At 41.0% G+C, this 24,216-nt stretch overlaps 3 protein-coding genes across 4 annotated transcripts in view; 2 read left to right on the top strand and 1 right to left on the bottom strand.

The window, feature by feature from the left end:
- npepps (aminopeptidase puromycin sensitive) overlaps positions 1-4,186 on the top strand; it is a 37,635-nt gene extending 33,449 nt beyond the window's left edge. For both annotated transcript variants that reach the window (XM_076293383.1, XM_076293374.1), the window contains exons 22-23: positions 1,236-1,283; positions 1,856-4,186. In XM_076293383.1, the coding sequence (XP_076149498.1) occupies positions 1,236-1,283; positions 1,856-2,002 (195 nt within the window). In that variant the 3' untranslated portion in view covers positions 2,003-4,186. The remainder of the gene's footprint in view (positions 1-1,235; positions 1,284-1,855) is intronic.
- A 1,200-nt stretch (positions 4,187-5,386) lies between these two features.
- cunh6orf120 (chromosome unknown C6orf120 homolog) lies at positions 5,387-7,957 on the top strand. Its single transcript, XM_076293362.1, has 2 exons — positions 5,387-5,476; positions 6,714-7,957. The coding sequence occupies exon 2, from the start codon at positions 6,771-6,773 to the stop codon at positions 7,359-7,361; it is 591 nt and encodes a 196-aa protein (XP_076149477.1). The 5' UTR covers positions 5,387-5,476; positions 6,714-6,770; the 3' UTR covers positions 7,362-7,957.
- A 1,523-nt stretch (positions 7,958-9,480) lies between these two features.
- Positions 9,481-24,216, bottom strand: part of rbm20 (RNA binding motif protein 20) — a 41,600-nt gene continuing 26,864 nt past the window's right edge. Inside the window, exons 2-14 of the mRNA XM_076293352.1 lie at positions 22,705-23,788; positions 22,120-22,181; positions 21,657-21,754; positions 20,964-21,064; positions 16,376-16,519; positions 15,860-15,991; positions 15,653-15,732; positions 14,607-15,258; positions 14,419-14,526; positions 13,646-14,240; positions 13,358-13,456; positions 12,851-12,972; positions 9,481-10,961 (exon numbers count right to left, since the gene is read on the bottom strand). Coding sequence (XP_076149467.1) covers positions 10,893-10,961; positions 12,851-12,972; positions 13,358-13,456; positions 13,646-14,240; positions 14,419-14,526; positions 14,607-15,258; positions 15,653-15,732; positions 15,860-15,991; positions 16,376-16,519; positions 20,964-21,064; positions 21,657-21,754; positions 22,120-22,181; positions 22,705-23,788 — 3,346 coding nt within the window. The 3' untranslated portion in view covers positions 9,481-10,892. The remainder of the gene's footprint in view (positions 10,962-12,850; positions 12,973-13,357; positions 13,457-13,645; positions 14,241-14,418; positions 14,527-14,606; positions 15,259-15,652; positions 15,733-15,859; positions 15,992-16,375; positions 16,520-20,963; positions 21,065-21,656; positions 21,755-22,119; positions 22,182-22,704; positions 23,789-24,216) is intronic.

The raw sequence follows: 24,216 nt of genomic DNA, 5'->3' as shown, positions 1-24,216 counted from the left end.
TGTGTGTGCATGCATGGTAAGCTGTTTTAACATTTAAATGTATTATTCATAGGAGCAATGAGATATTGATAGTAAATTGAATAATTTCATGTTCAAATTGGTCTCATCAATAAAAAATAAAAAGCAATTCATGCTTTAGACCATTTTAATTTAAAACATTTTAAAAACAAAGTACCGGTTCAGGCACCGTTTCGGCACCGGCACCGTTTTAAAAGTATTGATTTAGCAACGGTATCGGATAAAACCCAAACAATACCCAACCCTAGTGCACAGACAAGCACATGGCCAGCCACAATCATTTAAGTGTACATGGATGTTGTACGCACACACACACACATGCTCAGCCATACATGAGAGTGCACACACAAACTTTTGCACATGCTCTTTCACATTCACTTTTTGGGTTGGCTCAATTTGTCAGTAAGTCAGTGACGGTAGCATTTTTCCATATTTCTTTGTCAGATCTGTTGCAAAGCTGTGCATCTGCTGTAATGAGTCAGTCATAACCACCCTCATGACGCGTTCATGTTGAGCGCTGCACAATTCTGTGCGTTTGGATTATCGTAATTGTATTACTATGTGAGTCAGAATTGAGCTGTTTAACTGGCCTGATTCTCATGTGAAACAGAAATGTGCACTGGCCGAGCCTGCTCATGGGAACATAAGCATGTGTCTGGAGTGTGAGTTTCAAAGGCCTGCTTCTTTCAGAAATGACAATTATGATACGACAATCTGCTCTTTTTCATGCCACAAGAGCCAGCAAGATAGTCAGACAGCAGAGTGTCAGTTCGGTGCCTTTATCTACAATATGGAAATGACTAAAGCTCTTTTATTTCTGGCTGCTGTCTGCTGGATAAATTAGGCCACTTTGTTACTTTGCAGATAAGTAGACCTTTCGTCGTATACGCGCTACCTTTCTTTGTGAGACGAGTATTTAATAGGAGGATTCTTATATTGGACTGACCTATGCCCTAGAAGGGGTAATCATGTTTAATTGACCTGGACATGCTGCGTGTCAGCGTGTTAGTCAGCATCCTGTTTACTCCGAGCCAGCTCTATTTTGAATGTCATTCCTAACAGATAGAGTGATTAGTGGAAATGAAAAAGTTTATGGCACATGCGAGTCCCTTCAAAACAACAGATCAAGAGCGCCTGTGCCATCATAAATGTCTGTGTGTTCTCTCCTAGCTCACTGTGGATGGATTTGTAATAAATGTCTGCGTGTTTTCTCCTAGCTCACTGTGGATGGATTTGCGGTGGACAAAATGGCTGCAGAGGTGAAGGTGAGTGCTGCTTGTCCATTAATCTACTCCGACTCTGCTGCACAGTTTTGGGCTAATGGCTTAATGCAAGCTAAAAATGGGTCTGTGTCAAACTGCCCTCAGTCACTACTTAGGGGTTTTAAGTAATGTTTTTTAAGTGACATGTATTTATTGCGTACAAAACGGATGCTATTTTTGATAAATTACGGAAAGAGTGAACAAACTCACAAATAAATCTATTAAATCACCAAAACAAGGGAATAATGGAATAAACGTGTAAATATATTGATCATGCTTTGTGTGCATGTTTCTTACTTGTTGCAACTGGTTTTAAAGCAACACTAAAACTGTCCAGATTAACAAGCAGTATATTTCAGTATGTGTATATATGTGTTTATGGTATCAATATCTTTCTCTCTGCTATAGACTTCAATTCAGTCCCCAGGTTGAATATTAACATTTCTGAGATAACACAACAAATGAATAAATGAATGATTTAATGAATGAATGAATGCTTAAATGATTGATTGAATGAATGAATGAATGAATGCATGATGGGCATGACATGACGACACCTTGTGCGTTTGTTCCAGAGCTTCTTTGAGAGCCACCACGCGCCGGCAGCAGAGCGCACGGTACAGCAGTGCTGCGAGAACATTCTCCTGAACGCTGCGTGGCTCAAGCGTGACGCCGAGGACATCCACCAGTACTTTCTGCAGCGCAAGGCCCCGCCCGTCTGACCCCTGACCCCATCCTCCATCCTGCTCCTCCCACTTCAGACCTCCCAGCAGTGATTGCTGCCTCTCTCCGCCAGCCCATCCACTAACACTGGAGGCCCAGCAAACTATACAAACAAGAAACTGGGCTTCTTTTTTGTAAAATCAACCAAGCGGCAGACAACAAGAAGAAGATGAAAAGAAGAATTAAAAAAAAAAAAAAAACAAGTCTTGAAGATCACAATCAATATTGATAATTGTGCAACCATTTCCATTTTAGTGTTTCAAGATAAACTTCAAAACCTACCAAATTCGCTCTAGTCTTGACGAGGAATGTAGTGAGCCGCATTCTGCCCTTCTGAGATTGAAAAGGAATTGTTGGATTCTCCAGCTGATTAAGAATATCACCACACACACACACACACACACACACACACACACACACACACACACACACTGCACATGCACAGCACACGCGCACACACTGCACACATGCATTATAGAGGCTTTGTCTTTCATGCAATTTCTATATACTTGCACACAGTTGTACAACAAATGTGAATTGCTTTTTTTGTCTATTTGTACCTTCAGTCCATCCTTAAAAAAAAAAAAAAAGAGAGAGAGACAGCACTTCTCCAAGGTTAGATGTTTTTATGTTTTTATTGTTCAATGTTTGTTTTCTGCACAGACAGAGTTACTTCCTGCATTTTCCTCACTATTCCCGATACAAGTTGCGTTTTGTAAAGCATATCTTCACACAGGATGGAGACGTGGGAAACGACACAAAGGTGAAAAGCGTGCGGGCAGAATGGGGCCAGATGGTTTGGCGTCCGATGGTATTGTGGACTTAACGGCAACGACACTGATCTCCATCGCTAATAACGGTTAGCAGCAACCGATCAGAGCTAGCATGGTACTGTATGTTATTGTATGACGCGAGTCTTGTCACCCCTCCCCCCTCCCACCCTCACCCCACTCCCCCTTCACTCACCTCTATGAATGATCTTGACAAGAGATGTACCTGGTTCATATATGGTTTCTTGTATACTTTTACTCCCTGAGAGAAAAACAAACATTACCACTTGTCCCACTACACTCACCACACACAACCTGTTGCTACAGTCCATCTGGGGACTAAAGAATGGTTGAAAGGAATGAGAAAGGATAAAGAAAAGGCAAAAGCAAACAAAGCAAACTACATATCCAAGCATCTATATATGTCTGACACAGTAAACAGAAAGAAAGCTTTTTGAAGAAAAACTTTTTATAAAGTATATATTCAGTGATTAATCTTGTGTAAATTGTATGGGAGTACAAATAGGGAAATTGTGGGCCTGTAGGATTAATTTACTTGAGAATCTAGTGATATTTTGGCCCATTTTGAAATATTGAAGTGAAGTGATTATTTACACCTTGTACTTTTAAGGCCTTAAAATTGGTTTTGAGGAAAAAGAAAAGTTTGCAATAACTATTCAAAGTGGTTAATTGTAGCCTATCTCCACCAAGTGTTTAAGTGTCATGGGATTCCACATAGCCTTGTCGAACAGATATATCTGTCTATAGAATTTACTATTTGATGTGGCTTTGAACCTTAAAGGTGATCATTCAATCAATTGACAGTCTTTCCCAGAAACATTTGTTGTGCTTTTGTTAAAAAAGAAATGCAGTTGGTGTTCATTAAAAGTAAAAAAGAAAAAAATGATTAAAAAATGATGTTAAATTAGTACTGTTGATTTTATGTGTGAGGTGTGAAAGTGCATGCCTGAAATCAAGTTTTTTAAATATATAAGTTAACAGTTGCTAATCTGGTTCAATTGTTTTCTATGATTATTCACAATGAGCAATTCACCGTTCAGCATTGATGGTGAGATTCATTTAGTACAAATAAAATGCTGTATCAAACGTTCATACAATACTTAACAATATAATACATCTGTAGATAAATACATTATATGATGTAGGTTATCGGGGGGGAAAATGTTGTTTATTTGATCTGAAGATGGAGACTGGGGTACTGTTGAAATAGCCCAAAGGGATGTAACACTGTAAGGTAAAAAAAAAAAAAAGGATTTTTTTGTTTTCGTTTTTGTTTTCACATGTATGCTCTTATTCAGAAGCTCTGCTGATGATGTTCTATGCTTTGTGGTAGCGACCAGAAAGTCGAGGAGCTGTCGATCTGATTTGAATATCAAAACTATTCAAACATCATTTGTTCGTGTCATAGAGTCTGATTCAGCATGGATAAAACTGGCACTGACTGTTGTCCAAGCGGATATATGATAAAAAAAAAATATGCTGATACAACAAAGCCATGTGAGAAATGTTTCTTTGGGCTGATTACTGTTCAACAATGCAGCACACTGCCCCCTGGCTCTGATTTAGACACACTACAGCACTAACAGACACCCTTGGTCCCTCAATCAGAACAAAGTCACTACCAACTATGTGGTGAGGTTCAGTTAAACATGAATTTCTTACATACAGACTTGAAACCCAAGAATAGTTTATTGGTCTATTCATAAACTATTCAAGGCATGTTTGTACCTATGAGAGTCGAAGACAGAGTGGATGGGTCCATCTGATCTTGCATAAGGTTATGAATAACTAATGTCACACATTTATCATAAAGCAATGTTGTGCTTAGAAGAGCCAGGGACAGTGTTAATTGGTCTGTCTGATCTTGCATAGCTGTATGAGTAACAAATGTCAAGCATTAATCATAAGACATCTGTGTGGTAAACTCCCACTTGTTCATTTAGATGTTATCCTGCGTCCTTGTTTCAGTGGAGCACATACTGAGGGTGAATGAGTAGCTGTTTGCGGCTTAATGACTCATTTGGAAGCGGAACTTCAATTAACCTTCTAAACCACAACAAGCCCATTTCCAGCAGTACTTGGAGTGGTGCACAATATGGGGAGTTGCCCATCCGGAGTAGTGCCACTGGCTGTTGGAGATCTACAGATTTTGCCTTTCAAGAATAATGTGAACCCTTACCATGGAATTTCATTGGATGCAAAATTGAATGCATAATATCTAAATTAATCTCCCAAAGCTATACAAGTAGATATTATGTTTTTTTACTGAAATGGCAGATGCTTAAAAATCCATTTACTTCTGCTATGTCTGTGAGGAGTGTTATGACGCAAAACAACTATGACAGTGGACATCTTGGATTTAAGTCAAATTCAAGACCCACAACAACGAAGGTACACTGAAAAGAAAGTAGGCATAGGCCTCATACTAATACTGTACAATCAGTATTCCAGTTTTAAAATGCAAAACAAAAAGTGTAAAACGTGACAAAAGGTTCCTACATTTTTTGTAATGAAAAAGTCGAGATTTGTTGTGCAATTTGTCCACCTGTTCTGCTGGGGGCGCTATGGCACTATGATAAGCAAGTGGCAACTGCAGAAGGAGCGGTAACACCAAGTGAGAGAAATGCTGTCGCCTCTAAAATAACAAATAGTTATTCTTGCCTCTTCAGACGTTATGGTCAGGTGAGTTGAAATCTAAAAAAGATCATTTAAACATAACGAGACTGTATTTCTGTCAATTGTTTAAATACTCGTCCATATCTTTCAATAGCTAAGTTAAACTTCGTGTGAGATAATGGTCCAAGGTGCTAACCTGTTTTGCCTCAGGATGCTAGCGAGCCCAGTTAACTTGACTCATGTTGTTGCTGCTAAGCTAACAGTTTGTCAAATGTCAGTTTGTCAATTGGCCACCTGTTCGGGTGACAGATGAAGCAGTGACGATGGTTTAGTACAAGTGTCTTTGCTATTGAATGCACTAACCCTCGCTAATGTGAGACAAAAGTGCAACACAGAGCTGTTTGGTCGTCCGTACGAAATTGTGACAAAATTGTCAGCTGTCTAGCAGGTTTAGTCAAGTCACTCTAGTGTGATATTATCAAGCTAGAAGTTAGATGATGACTAGCGATATGTCATAGTAAATGATAATAAAATTGTATTTTTGCTAGGAATATCAGCTTAGTTTTTCCCCTTACACGTGTTCAGTTGATTGTGAAATTAGGAAACCCACAAACTACTCCATACATTGCAAAAGTGGAATCTACAGTACATCACACATCTGTTTAACGTTAGTGAAGCAGAAGAAAAAGGCAAAAAGTTGGAGTGATGTAACTTATATACATTGCATTTTACAAAGGATTTTTTAAAGAACAAAAGATATGTCTCTCAAAACATAACAAAAACATGTCTTTTTAAAATCCATATTTCAGTGTTTCTAGACACATTTCAGTGTTTATGCTTACTGTATGTTCATGCGTGAATTAGTGACTTGGGTATGATAAATTGGCGGATGAGTTCATTTAGAATGTGAAGAATTTTGTAAAATATTGATATTTGGTGACAGGGTATTGGTAATGTGTCACAAAAATAACATAAAATTACATTTAACATTATACATTTTACATGTTACATGTTAGGCAAGGCTACTTTGCTTGACTGCAAGTGGCGGATGCCTCTGTCCCAGTAAAAAGCCCTGTGCAAAAGCCACTGAGGTATATTTAGCAAGTTTATGTCATCAGTCATCATGATGCCTCCCAAGAGGTGTCATTTTACTATGTGTATAGATATATGGGTAGAGATAAAGTGAGTGGTAGTCCACACATCTCACTGGATTTAATATGCTGATGCAGTCATGGCCCCCTCACTGAATATCCTTTTGTGGCAAATAATAATTCTTGTCTGTCCTTTATGCCTACCATCCAAGGTTATCCTTGGATGGTAGAGGCACAGTGTCTCCCAGGTTGTGATTGCTCGTGACGGAATGGTACCTTGTCGCTGGAGCGTCCTGGTACCGCTGGTGCTTCTCTTGTCCCAGGCCCAAGGCTTCCTGCACTTTGACGATGATGACTCCTCGTCAGCCTTTGCCGTGCCGAAGGAGTGGGTCTTGCTCCACGTGGTGCAGGGCCACATCGGTGCGGGCAACTACAGCTACCTGCGTCTAAACCACGATGGGCGCATCATCCTGCACATGCGCAGCCTTAAGGGTGACGCCGACCTCTATGTGTCTGACAAGACGCTTCGGCCCAGCTTCGACACCTACAAGCTGCAGTCGGTTACGTGCGGGCATGACGTGGTGGTGGTGCCCGGGGAGTTCACCCGGCCGGTGGGTATCGGTATCTATGGCCACCCGTCTCACAAGGAAAGCGAGTTTGAAATGAAGGTGTTCTACGACCAGACTGCCCTGTCCGAGGACCCTTTCAAGAGGGATGCGTACCCCTCAGAAGAGGGGTCCCATACCCAGCCCAGGTATCCTCAGGGAGGGGGAGAGGAGGACTTTGAGGAGGAGGAAGAGTCCATCTTCTGGACCATCCTCATTGGGATTTTGAAGATCATACTTGAAATCTTGTTCTGAGCGAACAGGCAGAGCAGCTGAAGGGCAGCAACAGTTATGTGAGATGTTTGTTTTCAACGTTGAGAGAAACTCACCAAAATATGGTGGAATATGGATGCCTCAAAGTAAAATGATTACTAAAGCGATATTTTCAAACAGCTATTTTTGATCAGACTTTTTTTATTGATTGTAGATGAAGTGTACAAATGAACCATCAAAATTCTGAATGAATATCTGACTGACTGAATTTATCTCCAGCTTGACCTTACGCCTCAGAAACAAACCACTGGCTCACAAGTGTAACTTCCAGAGAACAGATGCTGATACACATCACCCCTGTTCACCACGCAGGTCTCATTATGCCGTTTACTTGACGATTTCAGAACCACTACTTTAAACTGGCAGTGGACTTCATCTTGCTCGTGCTCTATAATAAGAGAAGGGAACATACAGAAGCGTGTGCCAGTAGGGAGAGAAACATACTTTTGTGCCTTCATCAGTCCCATGATTACCCCCTCCAGTCCCAGCCCTTCATTGGCTAATGGCGAGGCTCAATCACACGGTGGAATTATTTGTAAATATTTCCGAATAAAATAGAATCACTTGTCTTTGCGAAAGTGCATTTGTGTGAATGTTTTTGAGACATGTTGTAATTGTCACAGTGGAAAGAAATGAGAAAAATATGTAACAAGTTGCAAGAGCCCGGGGTTATTTTTCCGCTGGTTTAATAAAATAAATATGTAAATATATATGACTATAAACCACAAGTTAATCCTCATCTTTGTATTACAGTGCAGAAAGTGGACATCCTTGTTGAATTTCAGAAAGAGCAGGAAGAGCAGATTTCCCACAATGTCTAGGGTGTTTCAGTGTTAGGGTAAGTCAGTGTCTGTAGGGTTAATGGTGTATGTTTATAGGTTGTGAAGATCTTGTGATGCTTTTCCAGAGAGACTGAATGGTCCATTGAACTGTTCTGTGTTAAATTGAACCGAGTAAATATTTATGAAGTCTCCTACTAGGTATGCAACTAAAGATTATTTCCATAGTTGATTAATCTGACAATTATTTTCTCAATTAATCATTATTTGGTCAATAAAATGACCAGAAATAGTAAAATAAAAATGCTATTTAGTGTTTCCCAAGCCTAAGATGACTTCCTCAAATGTGGAGTTTTGTTCACACACCAAAACTATTCAGATTACCGTCATAAAGAAGGAAGTAAACCAGAAAATAATCAAATTTAAGAGGCTGTTTTCAAGCCAATGAACCCACTACAAAAATGGAATTTAAAAAAAACGATCAGGTTCAAAGTGCAATACAACTGGGAGAGTATATTAAATAACCTACTCTGTTGAACATATGTTTTCTGCAGAGCACTGAGGGGGCAGGCCGTGTCCTACTGGTTAGCGGTTGCCGGTTTGAACCCCGACCAGTAGGCACAGCTGAAGTGCCCTTGAGCAAGGCACCTAACCCCTCACTGCTCCCCGAGCGCCGCTGTAGCAGGCAGCTCACTGCGTCGGGATTAGTGTGTGCCTAACCTCACTGTGTGTTCACATAGTATAGAGTCTTTATTGTCCTATAAGGATATTCTTTTTCACACATATCATTCTTATTATATTCCATGCAGGATATTCTCAGCCTCATACATATAACATATAACATATAACATAACACACCCCCTGACATATAACACATAACATATAACACACCCCATACCCCCCTCTCCCAAGTTTCCCTCCCTCCTCTACACCAAATAAGCAAAAAGGTGGACAGTACAGACAACACAAACACAAAAGAATAGGGGGGATGGATGATTGTCACAGGAGTTTAAGTGCAGTGATTGCTGAGGGTACAAAACCTTTCTTATGGTGCGTGCAAGGCGTGTGGTGGCTGTGTCATTTGCATCAGTGAGGCTGGGGGTGGGGAGCTGTATTATCTTGGATGCTAAGTGTGAGATTTTAATGAGTTTGTTCTTGCTGGTGACATTTAGTATGGTGAAGAAACAGGGGGGAGCAATATAGTAGAAGTGGTTGGATGATGCTTTTGTAGAGTAGCAGAAGGAGATGGGGGGGGGGCAACATACAGTGATCTTAGTTTGCATATGGCATACAGTCTCTGTTGTGCACGTTTCTGTGTGATGGTTCACTGTGTGCTGCGTGTGTAATTCACGGATTGGGATAAATGCAGAGACCAAATCAAAAGAGTATATATACTTACTACTTACTTACAGTACTTACTACTTAATGCATGGTGCTCAGTGATATTCAGGCTACTCAGTTTAAACACCAGGGGGCACTAGTACTACATGCTAGAAGTGCCTGAAGAGTGTACATGCTCCTTAACAGTATGTGCATTCTTTTTACTTCTGAAGCTTTAGTTTGCTTTAAGAGTAAGACAAGCAGATAATGTGGGCTGTTCCAAAGAAGTTTATTCACTGCTTCCAAATATGAAATAGCAAAATGACCAATAAAACAAACAGAAGTCTTGTCACACCTATAACATACACTAACAACCACCAAAAATAAATTATTTTTGTTGCACATTTTTGTTTGTAAATTACTATTTTTTGTCATCTTTTTTAAAGAAAATGCATGGTTCAATTCAAGTATCTCTACAGTTAAAGCACTGTCCATGGAGACAATGCATTTGTATTTTAGTCTATTTTGATGGCTCCATTGCACTACTTTTTATCTTGTGAGGCAGGAGAGCACAGATGAAGGGAATTACTTGAACAGCCAATTTTGGTAACAGTCAGCAAGAAAATAAATCTCACCCCATAAAACAGGACAAAATACGAAATGACAGTCTATACAATCCACAAAAAGTACAAAGCATTTGAAGAAATATTTGCATCAAAATGTATTCACAAGTATTTAACAAAATTAGGGAACTACCTGAGGATACTTCTGTGCCTTTTTTGTTTTTACTGCAGTGAGGAGACACCGTCTTCAAAGTTGACTCAACAATTAAAGGCCTTGGTGTTTTGGATGTACTAAACTAATTTAGGTCATTTCAGGCATTTAGCAAGGCACTATATGTCTGTGTAATTACATAACTATATGTAGATACACAATATAATATCTTAATAGAAATAAAAATATATTTCTTATTCCAGTGCATTAATGGCCCTTGAGAAAAAAATACCCATTGCGAGGTATAAGGCAACAAGAGGTCTTTATAGACTCCTCTCTCTGTTACTACGGTCTTGAAAATGTTTTACTCAAAATGATGTTATTGTGTGAGTCACTGCAACACTACAGTAATTTAGTTTCGTGTGACGAACTCTGGGTGTTATTCATCATGTCGAGGGCTTGCCCTTTCGCTCCACCTGAGTCGTCTCCTCCCTAGTGAGATGTTGGAGGCCCCATCATAACCCTCTTGTGCTTTCCTTCTCTCGTTCTTTCTTTCTCTCTCACTCTCTCTCCCGTATCATTTTTCAACACTATTGATCTTCCCGTCCTCTCTGTCTCGTCACATGTTCTTGTCTTGATATTCAGTCTGCGGCTGAATGCATACAGTCATCATCATCCATTACTTGCCACTTCCCACCCATCACTCTGAGCCACATGGGTCCATTTGGCCAATGAATAGGCTTCCTTCTGCCAGCTGAGACAGGTATTTCTGTTGGGGAGGGGGTAAAAAAACAGGACATGCATATAATTCCCAGTCAATTGATTTTAGATGTTGTACACCTGTTATAAAACTCAAAAGTAGATATAAGGATTTGTAAACTGAATTGGTGTGCAAAACAGCGTAAAATGTAGGTTTTTAGCCACTGCAGTGTGTCCCATTCTTTTCCTGACATGTTCGAGGCATATAATGCATTGTACGTTTAAAAAGAAGGTACAACGAGAGAGACGAAGTGAGTGAAAGTGGAATTCTGTAGGCTCTTGTACATTGGGAAGTAGCACGCAGCCCTGGTCTCCCTCATGTTATAGGTTGCAGCCAGGAGAGGCAGCACACTAACTAAGGAACGTGCTGTTCCACCAGCTACTGCTCCTCTGTCGCCCACAGCTCCTCCTACCGAGTTTGACGGACAGCACAGCTGTTTTTGGAATTTGCCTACTTTTTTTGTCGAACGGCCCTCTCCCCTCCACCCCCCTGGGAATGCGATCTGTCAAACGTCAAAAGTATCCACTGCTCCCGGTGGATCTCAGCTGCGCCCTCTCTCTTGTGGTTCTTGGTGCAGAGTCGTTGCCTTGCTGTTGTGAGACGAACGCTAATGAGAAACCCAATCCAGCCTTAGAAGGGGGGGGTCTCCGTAAGGTGGCAGCACATGTTTGTCCCAATGACTCGCTCAATAATACTCCCAAAGCCGAAAGAGCAACAACATCACCCTGAACTGCATACTTTCTCTGTGTTACATGAGCATACCAAACACCTGACTACTGCCAATTTAAAAAAAAAAAATATTTAAAAGAAAAGTATCAGGATAAAAAAACATAAAATACATTCAACAAGATGATGTTTTTTTAGTTTCTGTTTTCACCCCTACCCCAAATTATGTCAGTTTGTCTCCCCAAATCTCTTTATTTAATCTCTGGAAATGTGTGGTGGCACCCACATAACCATCTCATGTTCGCCCTAACAACTCATTAAAAGTCATCGCCCTTTTCATCCAAAGCCCTTTGGTCCCCCCGGACCAGATACGTAGCACATTCTGCAATTAAAAATACCATCCAACCCCCCAGTAGCCATTAACCCCTGACACCTTCAGTATCTGCACACAACCTGACGCACAATCCTCTCTTCTAATGACCCGCTCATGATCATCCCAGTCGGGGAAGTGGTGATGAACCGAAGCCAAAGGCTGTTAGATCAGCCATTTAGTTTAAAGGCCATCCAACTGAGTTCTCAATCTCCTCTGCCTTGCTCTTATGGCTTGGCATAGGCCAACATATGTGAACATAACTCATCGGGTATTTTGGACTTTTATTACTTAACATGACCAGTAAGTTTTCTTGTCACCGTGCCCAGTGAATGTTCTATATCTGTCCAAACATACTGCTGTGATTGTAATGAATTAATTTAGTGTTGATGAGAGAAATTTCTCCTCGAAAAAATAAGCACCATGTACAGTATGTAGTGCTTGTTGAGATTCTTGAAATTGTAGACTATATATTGGCGTTAGGCAATGAGCTTGTGCTTTTTAGTAGCATAAACAAACATGTGTGATATCAGCCGCTAAAGCAAAACAATTCTATACTGGCGCTGTTTAAATTCATTAACAACAATGTCTGTACCTTCCTTTAACATCCTTTATCTGTGGATATGTGATATATAGGGCACATTATTTGTCTACAAGAATGTTTAATTTAGGGTGGAGGTTAAAACACACTGCGACAAATACGAACGCTATTAAACACAAAAGAATAGATTTCACCAGCCATCTGCTTATAAATCCAGTAAATTCTCATTTGTAATACAACAAACATTCAACATGAATTATGTATGACAAGGCTCTTGTAAACAATGCACATACTCCGAGTATAAATATACATTGAACTGACCTGGAGATTCCTGTAATGAACTGTGCTTCTGCAGTGAGTTGTTTTAGCCACCACCTCATTGCTGTAGAAGAGGCCACACAGTTTACAGTAGAAGGCTGTTCTAGGCACAATAAACTCCACACCTAAAGAAAATAACATATCAACACAAGGCATAGTTAAATTAATTAAACACGACACATACCAATTGTTTCTGTATTATTTTGCACTAAAAAGGGAATTATTAAACACAAATATCCTATAATTCACTTTATTCAAATATATTGTCACATTATCACTGGCCTTGAACAATAACAAAGTGGCACTGGTGTGGTAAAATATCATCATTAAAAACATGTTTTCCTCCTAATTGATCCTTATTATCAAATATGAAATGTGAAAAGACACCCTAAATTTTCAAACACGAGGGTTACCTTCAGCTGAAAGAGAGGTATAATAGAGGACATGAGGACAACCTATTAAACTTATTATTACCAGGTGGAAAAAATGAGGTGCCAGTAATGCTCTTACCCAGTGGTATACTGTGCTCATTGATCACTTTATCTTGTTCCCGGGATGGCGAAGGGGCCACGGCGTCTATCCGAAGTGGTGAATGACCATGTATGAGGTCTATAAAATGAAATTCAAAAACAGTACCCTTGTTCAAACTTATTCAAAAACACTTGTGACACGTACAGTTGTGAATAGGAAACAATGTCCTTCATAACTTTTCTAGTATTAGCCTATCACTACCGATCCACTCTGTTGCTTGGTTGTGAACAATTTAACACAAGCTAAACTAAATAAGTAATAGACTACCTTTCTTCTGACACTGGCCGTCCTCCTTTATCAGAGTCTCCTTGTGTTCATTCTCCGTCACATGCCCTGACTTCTCAATGTCATTTTCCCTGTTTGTCTCTGTGGGCTTGTCACCATCACAATCACCATGGTGATTTGAAAGGCAGTCTGGCACTAATACAGGAGCATCAGCACCACTCATGTCTGACACGGAACACGTCTCCTCCAAAGCAGCCTTAAACTCCTGGGTGGGGAAATGGTTGAGGTCTGAGCCCTGAGCAGGCTCTAATGTATTTTTGTCCTCTTGGGTCTCTTTAGAAGAATCGGTCGCTGAGGCCTCCTCCGAGTTTTCCCGTGGAGGAGAGACATGGTGGCTGTCCTTTTTCTGTGGCACCCCCACATCAGAGGATGTCGTGGGGTTGGCATCTGGTTTGACCTCTGTCTGGCCTGCAGGTGAAGTCTCCTCTCTGAGAGACTCTTCCTGAAGCTCCGGTATATCCGGCTCAATTATAGAGTCCTCCTCTTCTCCGACCTCGTCCACTGTCACAAGCTCCTCCATGTTCTTTGGGTACCAGCACTCTCCCTCTGTGTCATCTTCACTCTCCCACTCTTCAGGCTGGGGGCAAATAATGTTACATACATTCAGAAGAAGTGAATGAAAACATTTGTAAGATCAGAGCTGAATACTGTAATTGCGCTGAAAGGTGTAGTCATTTAAATCATTTCAAGATGTTTTTCAGTTTATTTAAGAGACCATGTTATCTGTAGATTACAGAGTTAGAAGCTGTCCTTACCCCACTCTCTTTGTTCTGGTCAGCCTCTGTCACATCTGTATTCTTCTTCACACTGTGGGGGGAAACTGACCTTTCCTTTGATGATGATTCTTCTCTTTGGTGCTGTCCCTGTAAGAGCGTAAAGTCAGCATGTATGATTCTTAAAGACATATTTATGAAAACAAATGCTTAAGTGTGCTGTGACGTACATTATTGTTTGGATCTTTCTCGACCTTCTCTGCTGTTTGTCTTCTAGTCTGTTTCTTGCTTCTTCCCCTCCCTGGCGAGCCTTGCTTTCTGTCCTCTGGACTTCTAGGTGGGATGGGCTCCTCAGACATGTCGGACTCTGAATGCCTGCTGGGCCTATGATAGTCTGATGCCTCTCTCCTCTTCGCCTTCAGTTCATGTCGCGGATAAGGTGGCCTGGAGGGCTTATCTGATTTATAAAGGTGCTCCTTCTTGTAGAAGTCGTCCATGTCTCTGTAGGATGGGAACGTAGGACCCTGAGGGCTGCCTCTGCAGTACCAGTCTCTGCCACCCCGCTCGTCCATAGTCCTGGGGCTGATACGGTCCCCAGCTTTCAGGTACGATTTCCTGCGATCAGGCACTCTTCCGTTGGGCCGGTCATCTTCACCGTTCCTCCAGAGTCCCTCGTCCCTTTCCCGATCATCTTCCCGACGGGTATGAGGTGTCCAGTCCCAGGAAGGCCGGCGGGGACCCATGCCGTTGTTCCATTCGGGCCGGCAGGGCCCCCCCTGTGGACTGTGTGTGGAGCTGCATGACGTGAAGCTTGGGCTGTGAGAGTGTGGGCTTAAGGAGCCTCGATGTGGGCTACGGGACCTTGGTCGCTCTGGTAGGTACCTGAGGAGATGCCCAGGGTCAGTAATACAGGATAGGGTTGGGCTTCAGTCATTTAATACCAATATTTGGGAAGTTGCCCCAATGCCGTTTCATGTTCCCTTGGGCCAGTTGCTTGGAGATTATTTAATGCTTAGGTGAAGGATAACCCTTGGATGTCATATGACAATTAAAACTAAACATTGCTTGGAGATTATTTAATGCTTAGGTGAAGGATAACCCTTGGATGTCATATGACAATTAAAACTAAACATTGCTTGGAGATTATTTAATGCTTAGGTGAAGGATAACCCTTGGATGTCATATGACAATTAAAACTAAACATTGATGTCTACATTTTATGTGAGTCAATAGTGTTAACTTGTCAAGTGTAAAAAAATTAAGAAAAAGCTCATACCGGTCAAGTTCTTGCATTTCGTCTCTTTCTCTCTGCGAGTGAATATCATGAATAATGGAGTCGACATCCTTTCCTGGTTTCTTTACATGAGAGATGAAAATAACAAAATTAAAACACCAATTAAACCATACCCCCCCGCCCCCAAATAAAACATTTAAATCCCAAGTGACCTTAATGTAATATATAATATATATTATATATAATTACCTTGAGTTGTAATTCTTTGTACCGCTTTGACATCCTAATCAGAAGTTTCTGGTTGTTAATTGTGGCTGGTTGAAGCTGATAATACTGAACCATGGCTTGTGCTGCCTCAACATATGCCATTTCCAAGAAAGCCTGCCAAGAAAGCACTTTTACAAGACTACACAGACTAGCCAGGGTTTCGGTTTACAGTTAAGCGGTACAAATGAGACCAACAAGGTCCTAACAAAACGTCTAAAATCATCACTGAGTGTTACCTTTCACAGGCGTGATCTGTCAAAAAGACATCTATGAGGCTTCAAATGAGTAACACACACCGCATGACACATTTTGGATTTTAGCTATATAATGTCAATAACTGCAGACTCATAAATGTATGTGAATATCACATTAATCAGTATGGCAGACTACAGACTCGTAATTGTAGGGGAATATCAAATTAATCAGAGTGGCAGACATGCAATATTTATTCCTTCCAAAATAGACTTAATATATCAACCGTTAAATTATGCTACATACCTGATGTGTGGAACGCATGAGAATGTAATTGGTGACTTTGCCAAACGGTAGGCCCAGGTTGATGACATCGTTCTCTGTGCAGCTGCCCTCAGGAAGGTTGCAGATGTGGACGACACGACCAGGGAAAAGTTTTCTCTGGGGGAACTGGGACAAAGAGATAACAAACACTCTTCACAATACTGTTGGGAGTTTACCAGTCATGCTCCACAGATGCCAGTATTCACCCGACTTTTGTCACATGACCTCATAACTGAGCATACAAACATATCATGTGTTACAAAACAAAACAGGTGGGGGTCTCATCATTGGTGATAATGACAGTTTACATCCAAGGATTTGGAAGCATGACATTTGAACGAGCCTGGCATTGTGCCCCTTTTGTCTCTAATCCTTGTGAATCGCTAACTATAGAAATCCACTGCAGCGGCTGCTGATGCCTTACCTATGACAACCTATACTCCTAAGACAAAAACAAAGCTGACCATGGGAGGTATGCATAATCACTTTTTCTAAATAACCCAGGAGGTTCATGATTACACAATTTTCCTTAGTTGGTACCTTTGGATGTTGGAGTTGATTTCAGATTATGTTCAGTTGCCAGTGTTAAAAAACTTGGAACAAGCCATACTACACCTAAAAATATGATCCTGTAAAATGGGATACGTCTCACTGTTAAATATTTAGTTTGAATTCTAAGAATGCAGCATTATTATTCAATTCCGTTTAGTTTTTGAATAGCTCTATTTTAACCAAACATGTTGATAAGCTTGTCTGTGTCACAAAAGTGTTACACCTAAGAGCAGGCACCAGGCAATATTCATCTACAATCACCTGATTGCAAGGCCTTGGCGCTTCTGTTTGACTGCCTTTGGCAGCTAACCCAGCTTTAATGGTCTCAGATGTTGGGGTGATAATTCTATCAACAGCGGTTGTCCAGAGTTGACCTCTCTTCCTGAAACTATACGGACGGTCCAGACAAGCCTGTACCAATAAACAGGTTCAGAAATAGACACTAACAGGCTGTTAATGTCTCTGAAATCAAACACAGACCAGTAATCCCAATTGCCTATGTATATATGCCAAATATTATATAGGGGTCCACGTGCCAATCATTATGGATAAAATGTTATGTCACAAGTAGGAGACATGTAAAACTTTTCTGTTGCATGATGATATACTATATTGAGATAATTTGACTTATGCAAAGGAGTGATCCGTGAATAATGATGCAACTTAAGATCTTTGAATTCATTTAAAAATAAAAGTCTCAAAATGGCAGTTTCTTGATGGTCGCACGACATGATATTTGATAAAGTTGACACTGTTGGATAATGTTTGTTTAATAGGATGGACATAAAATTACAGCTGTGTAATTTTCTACAGAGCTACAAAACACTTTTGAAAAAAAAAATGCTAGATTGAGCAGAAAACAAATTGAAATAGATATAGTGTAATTTTAAAGAAGTTTCCCAAACAGCAGTCATGGTGGGACAGTCGCACCACATGACATTTTGATACTTTACGAGAAAAAAAAATGACATACCTAATGATTTTTCAAAAATTAAAGTAGTTACAAATATGGGGTCAATATGGAGTGCTCCCACATATACAGGTGCTGGTCATATAATTAGAATATCATGAACAAGTTGATTCATTTCAGTAATTCCATTCAAAAAGTGAAACTTGTATAATGTATACATTTCACACAGACTGATATATTTCAAGTGTTTATTTCTTTTAATTTTGATGGTTATAACTGACAACTAATCAAACCCCAAATTCAGTATCTCAGAAAATTAGAATATTGTGAAAAGGTTCAATATTGAAGACACCTAATGCCACACTCTAATCAGCTAATTAACTTAAAACACCTGCAAAGGCCTTTAAATGGTCTCTCAGTCTAGTTCTGTAGGCTACACAATCATGGGGAAGACTGCTGACTTGACAGTTGTCCAAAAGACGACCATTGACGGACTGTCAATATATTCTGGACCACATTAAATCATAAATTGGTCAAAGACTCTAGTTTGAATGGCAGACACCTACTGCAAAACAACTAACCAAAGAGCATTGATGGTAAGTGTGGTGTGTTCTGAAATTAATTAATTAACTAATTAATTAATTTTACCTATGTGGTGATTATGCTGTATTAAATAACCGTTAATGGACTGTGGAATCATGTAGACTGTGGACTGTGGAATATCTTAAAAGGCAAACGTTTTGGGGGATTTCCACATAGTCTCAAAGATGCCCCTTTCCCACAACAGACAAGTTGTGAGGAATGAAAGATTTCTGTTTGTTTACTTGAAGAGAAATCCCTGTAGGTGAAGCAAGGTGCTGAAACTAGCCCCCACAGCCTCCTCTGCATTCCCCTGGGGATACAACATAGTGGCCCCCCTCAGATCCTGTTACTCTTCACCCAACCTGAAACCTGAAACTCCCAGGGTGCCATTCCTCCCACAGCCCTTGGTGTGATGTGGTAGAAGTCTCTTTCCCCCCCATGGTTTTCAGCACCATTAAAACTTATATCCCTCATGTGTCTGTTTGCATATTCGCACATCAAATCAGCAACACTCAATGCCAAAATTAGAGGATGATCCAAGCAGATGAGATTAAGTGTTTACTTAACAAAAGGCTTCTTTTATTGTTAAAGAGAGAGGAGAATGTCACCCAAGAACAGCTGGCAGAAATGTGGTGTGACATTGACATCACACCACAGAAACAGCAAAAAATTCCACCAGAGCAACTGGTGGGGGTTTATTGAAGCTAACATTAGTACATGCATACGGTGTTTGGACCTCCATGATGAAAGCGACCATAAATAAATTAATGGGTAGAACTCGTAAAAGGGTCTTTTGTTTAAGTTCTTCACATGCAAGTCACAACCACAAATGATTCTAATAACCCATACTCTCTACACCAGTCTTCTGAAAGTGTTGCTTAGAAACAGACAATCAATACACAGTACACATGGCCCATATGACCAGAGGTATAACTGATCTTCAAAGGAAAATATTCAGATCACCTAAATCCCCAGCGCTCAAAAAAGTCCCATACATTGCAGACTTGTCCATGTAGCTCTGACGTTAATACACACGTCCACATACATTTTTGACATCCAAGGCCTTATTAAATAACAATAGGCTAATACCTGTCAATCTAAACTTAGCTAATATCAATTTATTGGCAGTGACATTTCTTCATGGGCACAGAAAGCCTCTTAGGAAGTGATCTTCAGATCTTCATCTGTGTCACCCCGTTCTCCCGTCCTGGTGGGCCAAGTTAAATGTTCCTCAGATTTCAGATGCTATCCCAGGCCTTGGTGCTAGCTTTTCCTGTTTGCCACTTTCTGCACACCTCCTGTTTATACTTCCCTCTTCTACTCATTTACTCAATCTTATTATATCTCTCCCCGAGCCCCTTGTTCCTCTTTGTGGAGCTTGTGTGTGCGCCACAACTGCAGACACCCATCAACAGCTGCTATTTTTCCCCTTACACCGTGCCAAAGTCTACCCCTCCCCACACACACACACACACACACATATGACACACACTCCCATCCGCTGTCCTCAGACAAGAGCCAGTATGGTCACCAAGTCCTATTTCAGAAGCCCTCTAAGGTCTGAATTAAAAACAGTGGAGCAGTCGCTGCAAAGCCAAAAGGCAGCCATTTGCTCCATTCCATCATCATGGGAAGTCCATTTGACAACTATCTGTCTCTTGCCTTTGTTGATGTCTCTTTTGCCATGGCCTTTTCTCGGCATGCTTTGACACTGCTTGTTACAATTTATACATAGCCTAATGGTTCTTTCATTCACCCAAGTGAGTTCAATTGGTAAAGGAAACCCCAGTAATCTGATAATGACCGAACCTGTTGCTCCTTGTCTGTCGTTGAAAGCCTGAATGATAATTACCAATTCAGTGCATACTTCCCAGAAGTATTCCTGGAAACATTTTATTTGTCAGAAATACGTTGACAATTATTGTGTCTGTCCTTCCTTCACAACTTATGATCAAATAGTCTAAGATTGAAATGTTTTTGAATCTGTGAAATAAAATAACAATAAAATATAATAGTCATAGTAGCGTGTATTCACAGTCCCTCACAATTTTTACTTTCATTTCACCTCAGGTTCACAGCTGACAAAATGAGTTGACTGATAATTTGTAAAGTAATTGATAACTCACATTCCTGATTTACAAACCCCTCAGAAATTTTACAAGTGTTCTGTGAACTTGAAGCAGCCAAGCACTGTATGACCCTTAATGCATAATCCTACTGCCTACCAACCCCCTCCCTACACCCCAACACACACACACGCCCCTCTGTGATCTCTGTACTCTCTGAAGCATTTCAGGGGAGGTGCTTCTGAGTGACACCAGTTAAGGACACACACTCATATTTGGAGAGCTACTACAAAAACTACCAAACCTTTTTGACTGTTAGATATCTAAAAAGTGACAAGGAAAGCACTGGCTAGTAAACCATATTCTGATAACATGAGTAATTTTGGCAACCTTCTTAATTTGCTAGGAAACAAACGAATATGTCATATCACATTGATTGATACCGTGAGAGGTGTCTAACCTTTGCCCCATGTTGGTGTGCGGTCAATCCAACCCCAGACAGGGGAAATGACTTCATGGCTGCAGTTGGTAAATATGAAGCAATAGGTCCTGACGATACATCTGAAAATAACATGTTTGCAACAACAACATTTTAATTTATGTATAATTTCTCCACATTTCCAATTAAAAGCATTTATGTATGTGAGACATGAAATCCCTTCCTCAAGAGCATGTGTTGTTTATTATCATTTAAACTTCTGCTTTAAAAAGTTTAAGCATACAGCTTAACTTTTTTTAAACAACTAACACAAACCGGCACACTAAATGCTGAGTATATTTACTAACTCCAAACAGTATGACTTGATGTCAAGCTGAACTAAGGCAACAATTCCCTTCAGTGAAAAACATGTTATTACCATATATTATCTACAGTATCTTAAATGGAAGGTGCCCTCTATGATGTGAAAAGAACTTTGGTGAAGAATTAATATACTCCAAAGTATTCATATAAAGTTGTAGTCCAAAGTGTGGGTATTTAGACACTCTTGGTCCTTCATATCCAGACTGACCACTCACTAAAAATAGCTATAGCGTTTATCCTGTAGGTCACTCTAGTCACTCTAAAAGTATTGTTATTGGCATTTTTACTGCCCCAGCTTTTAACCATAAAAGTCACACGTCAAATAAAATAAAACGCTTTTCAGTGCTTTACCTTGACTGGCTGCGGAGGAATATGCCATGGTGTTAGCAAGCGCTGCGTTCAGACATCCTTCGGATGTCGTTGGATAGTGAGTGGCTCCAGCTGCCGAGCTGAAAGGCGACGGGGGAGACTGGTGTTAGCTGGCAAGCTCCCGGCGTAGGGCTGGATATATCTAGTGACAGAGCTCAAATTCAGCCTATTAAGGTTGGCCATGGGGAGTATAAGCGTGTAATAAAATGTCCCGGCCGTTTTCATAAGCGAACATTTATTTATCAAATTAGTTTCACTTGAGGCCACTGAAACTAGGTTAAAATCTATAAAACATATATAAAAAAACAAAAACAAACAAATATATATACCTGTTTGAAATAAAAGAAAATCTAGAAGTTTATTGATTCAACAACTTTCCATCACCTACCTTCACTTTTCTTTGTTAGTTGAAGCCCTCTTAATTGATTACTCCGAAATAACTTACCCTTCCGTGTAGAGAGTGCGGTTTTGCAGGTGTAGCTTTCCCTTCACATGCTGGTCCCAGTCCTGTCAAGCACATACACACACACTCACAAATGCAGTCCTCCAGAGCAGCTAGACTTTCAAAAACAAGGCATAGTAGTCTGGCTACCTCAGTTCCCACCTCCCTCACTCATTAGCAGAGCCCCTCTTTGCCAAACTGGAAGGCAGACAGGAAGAGAGACAACAGTCTCGGAGGGCCAAGTGCCACTGCAGCTAAAAGCAGACCACTAAAGCCTCCTGGTCAAATGTGTGAAAGCATCACACTTACAGCTGTGCCATTTACACACTCTCTAGAGAGAATGGCCCATCATTTGTTATGCATGGCCTAAAATTGCACATGAAGCTTTTGAATTCTTCCTCTGTAAAGATCAAATAAGTATAGATTCACTACCGTATTGCAGGAAATTGAAAAGGCTATAGGTGGCCTCATGGTCAGTAGTGGCTGTCTTATCACATCAACTTGAAGAGTTCTGTTTAACATCTCAAGTTGAAAGTCCTGTACTGAGCAGCCCCATCTGCCCCTCTGCATTCCTTTAGCATGACCCACCTTTAGGTTGTAGACTTTCTTATCACAGATGGTACATTGGTGTGGCAGCTGTGTTGGTGTAACTGCGTGAAAGTCATTGAACTGGTGGGGTTGTAGGGGGGTTGGGCTCCCGACCAGTCTCCCCATATCCTCCCCTATCTGCAGCTGCTGTGGGTATCCCACAAATCCTTGCGCACCACCAGTACTAAACCCTGGGCCGCCCACCGGACTGAACTTTGGGTCAGTAGTTGGCTCCTCTGGGTTGTAAAGCTCCACTCTGGGACGAAACAGTTGCCCACCGGGTACCCAGGATGTACCCCCACCTCCCCCACTGCCAACGCCTCCTGGAGGTACATCCATCTTTCCACCATGAGAAAAGCCCCCTGGATGTTTCCAGGATTCCTTTTGAGTAGAACCTGGATAAGCCTCATGGGTCTGACCACTGGGTCCGCTTCCTCCTACTCCGCCACCAAAACCTGACACTTCACCCTGAGAATCTGGAGCAAAGAAATCCCTCTGCTGGTAGCCTCCTTGATTGCTCTTGGCCTGTGTGTTGTATTGCCCTTCATTTCCTTTGCTGGTCACCACAGATGCTCCTCCCAGGAAGCCATACTGGGGTTGATGATCAGTGTCTGAAGGAAATGTTGGCCCTTTCTTCCCATAGTCCTGAAGACCAGGTGTCTGACTCGGGTTTGGTGTGGAGTGGTTGAGCCTCATTCCTCCAGGTTTCTGGGGGAAGCCTCCTCCTACCAGTGTCCCCAAAGCTGAATTTGGTGGAGGGAACGCCATTGGATTGGTTGGGAACCCCCCAGCGTGACCTCCCTGTGATCCGCTCACCATAGTGGCTGTTCCCCGGAGTGTGTTGAATAACGGTTGGGACATGGCCACATTGGAGAGGACCTGATTGAGGACAGAAGCGGCAGTGGCCGCAGTGTTCCCTCCCACAGCACTGTGGGCCAATTTAAGTCGCTGAAGTGTGAGCTGGGCTTGCAGCTGGGCGAGCTGCAAGCTGGCAGGAGTCAGTAGAAGCTGGTTCTGTGCCGCCCCACTCAGATGGGCACCCAGGGGCAGGGTCTTCTTGTCAAAGTTATCCGACACGTTAGCACTGTTGATGAGAAAGGGACTTACATCAATGATTAAAGATACAGTAGTATATCAAAACATTTTTTTTTTTAAATTGCATTGAGATTGATGGGATTTTCTTCAAAAGCAAATTAGGCCTACATACTCCAATTGTATTAATACTGCACCTTATTAAGTCTGTAGGAGTGGTTGAATGTGTTTAGAGGGGAGTTACCTATTGCATTCAGCCTTAGTTTGTATTATATTACTAGGCTATAGCCTGTGATATTCTTTTCATTCTACTCTTCCCATTTCCTCCTTTTCCCACAAATTCAAAAAATTCTGGGTAACAGAACATGGTTATTTCACATTTTAACCCCAGTGTTTTTTTGTTTTGTTTTTCTAAAGGTATAACAAAGTTCTGATACCCATTTCACACTAATTTCAACAAAGGTGGTAAGATAACATTAC

This window comes from Alosa pseudoharengus, unplaced genomic scaffold, assembly GCF_046254945.1.
Source record: "Alosa pseudoharengus isolate Yale_2024_CS ecotype anadromous, Long Island Sound unplaced genomic scaffold, YU_APseudo_1.1 YU_APseudo_1.1_scf_1, whole genome shotgun sequence".
Classification (NCBI taxonomy): Eukaryota; Metazoa; Chordata; class Actinopteri; order Clupeiformes; family Clupeidae; genus Alosa; species Alosa pseudoharengus.
Note: the sequence above shows the minus strand (reverse complement) of the source record. Positions and strands in the feature narration are given on the sequence as shown.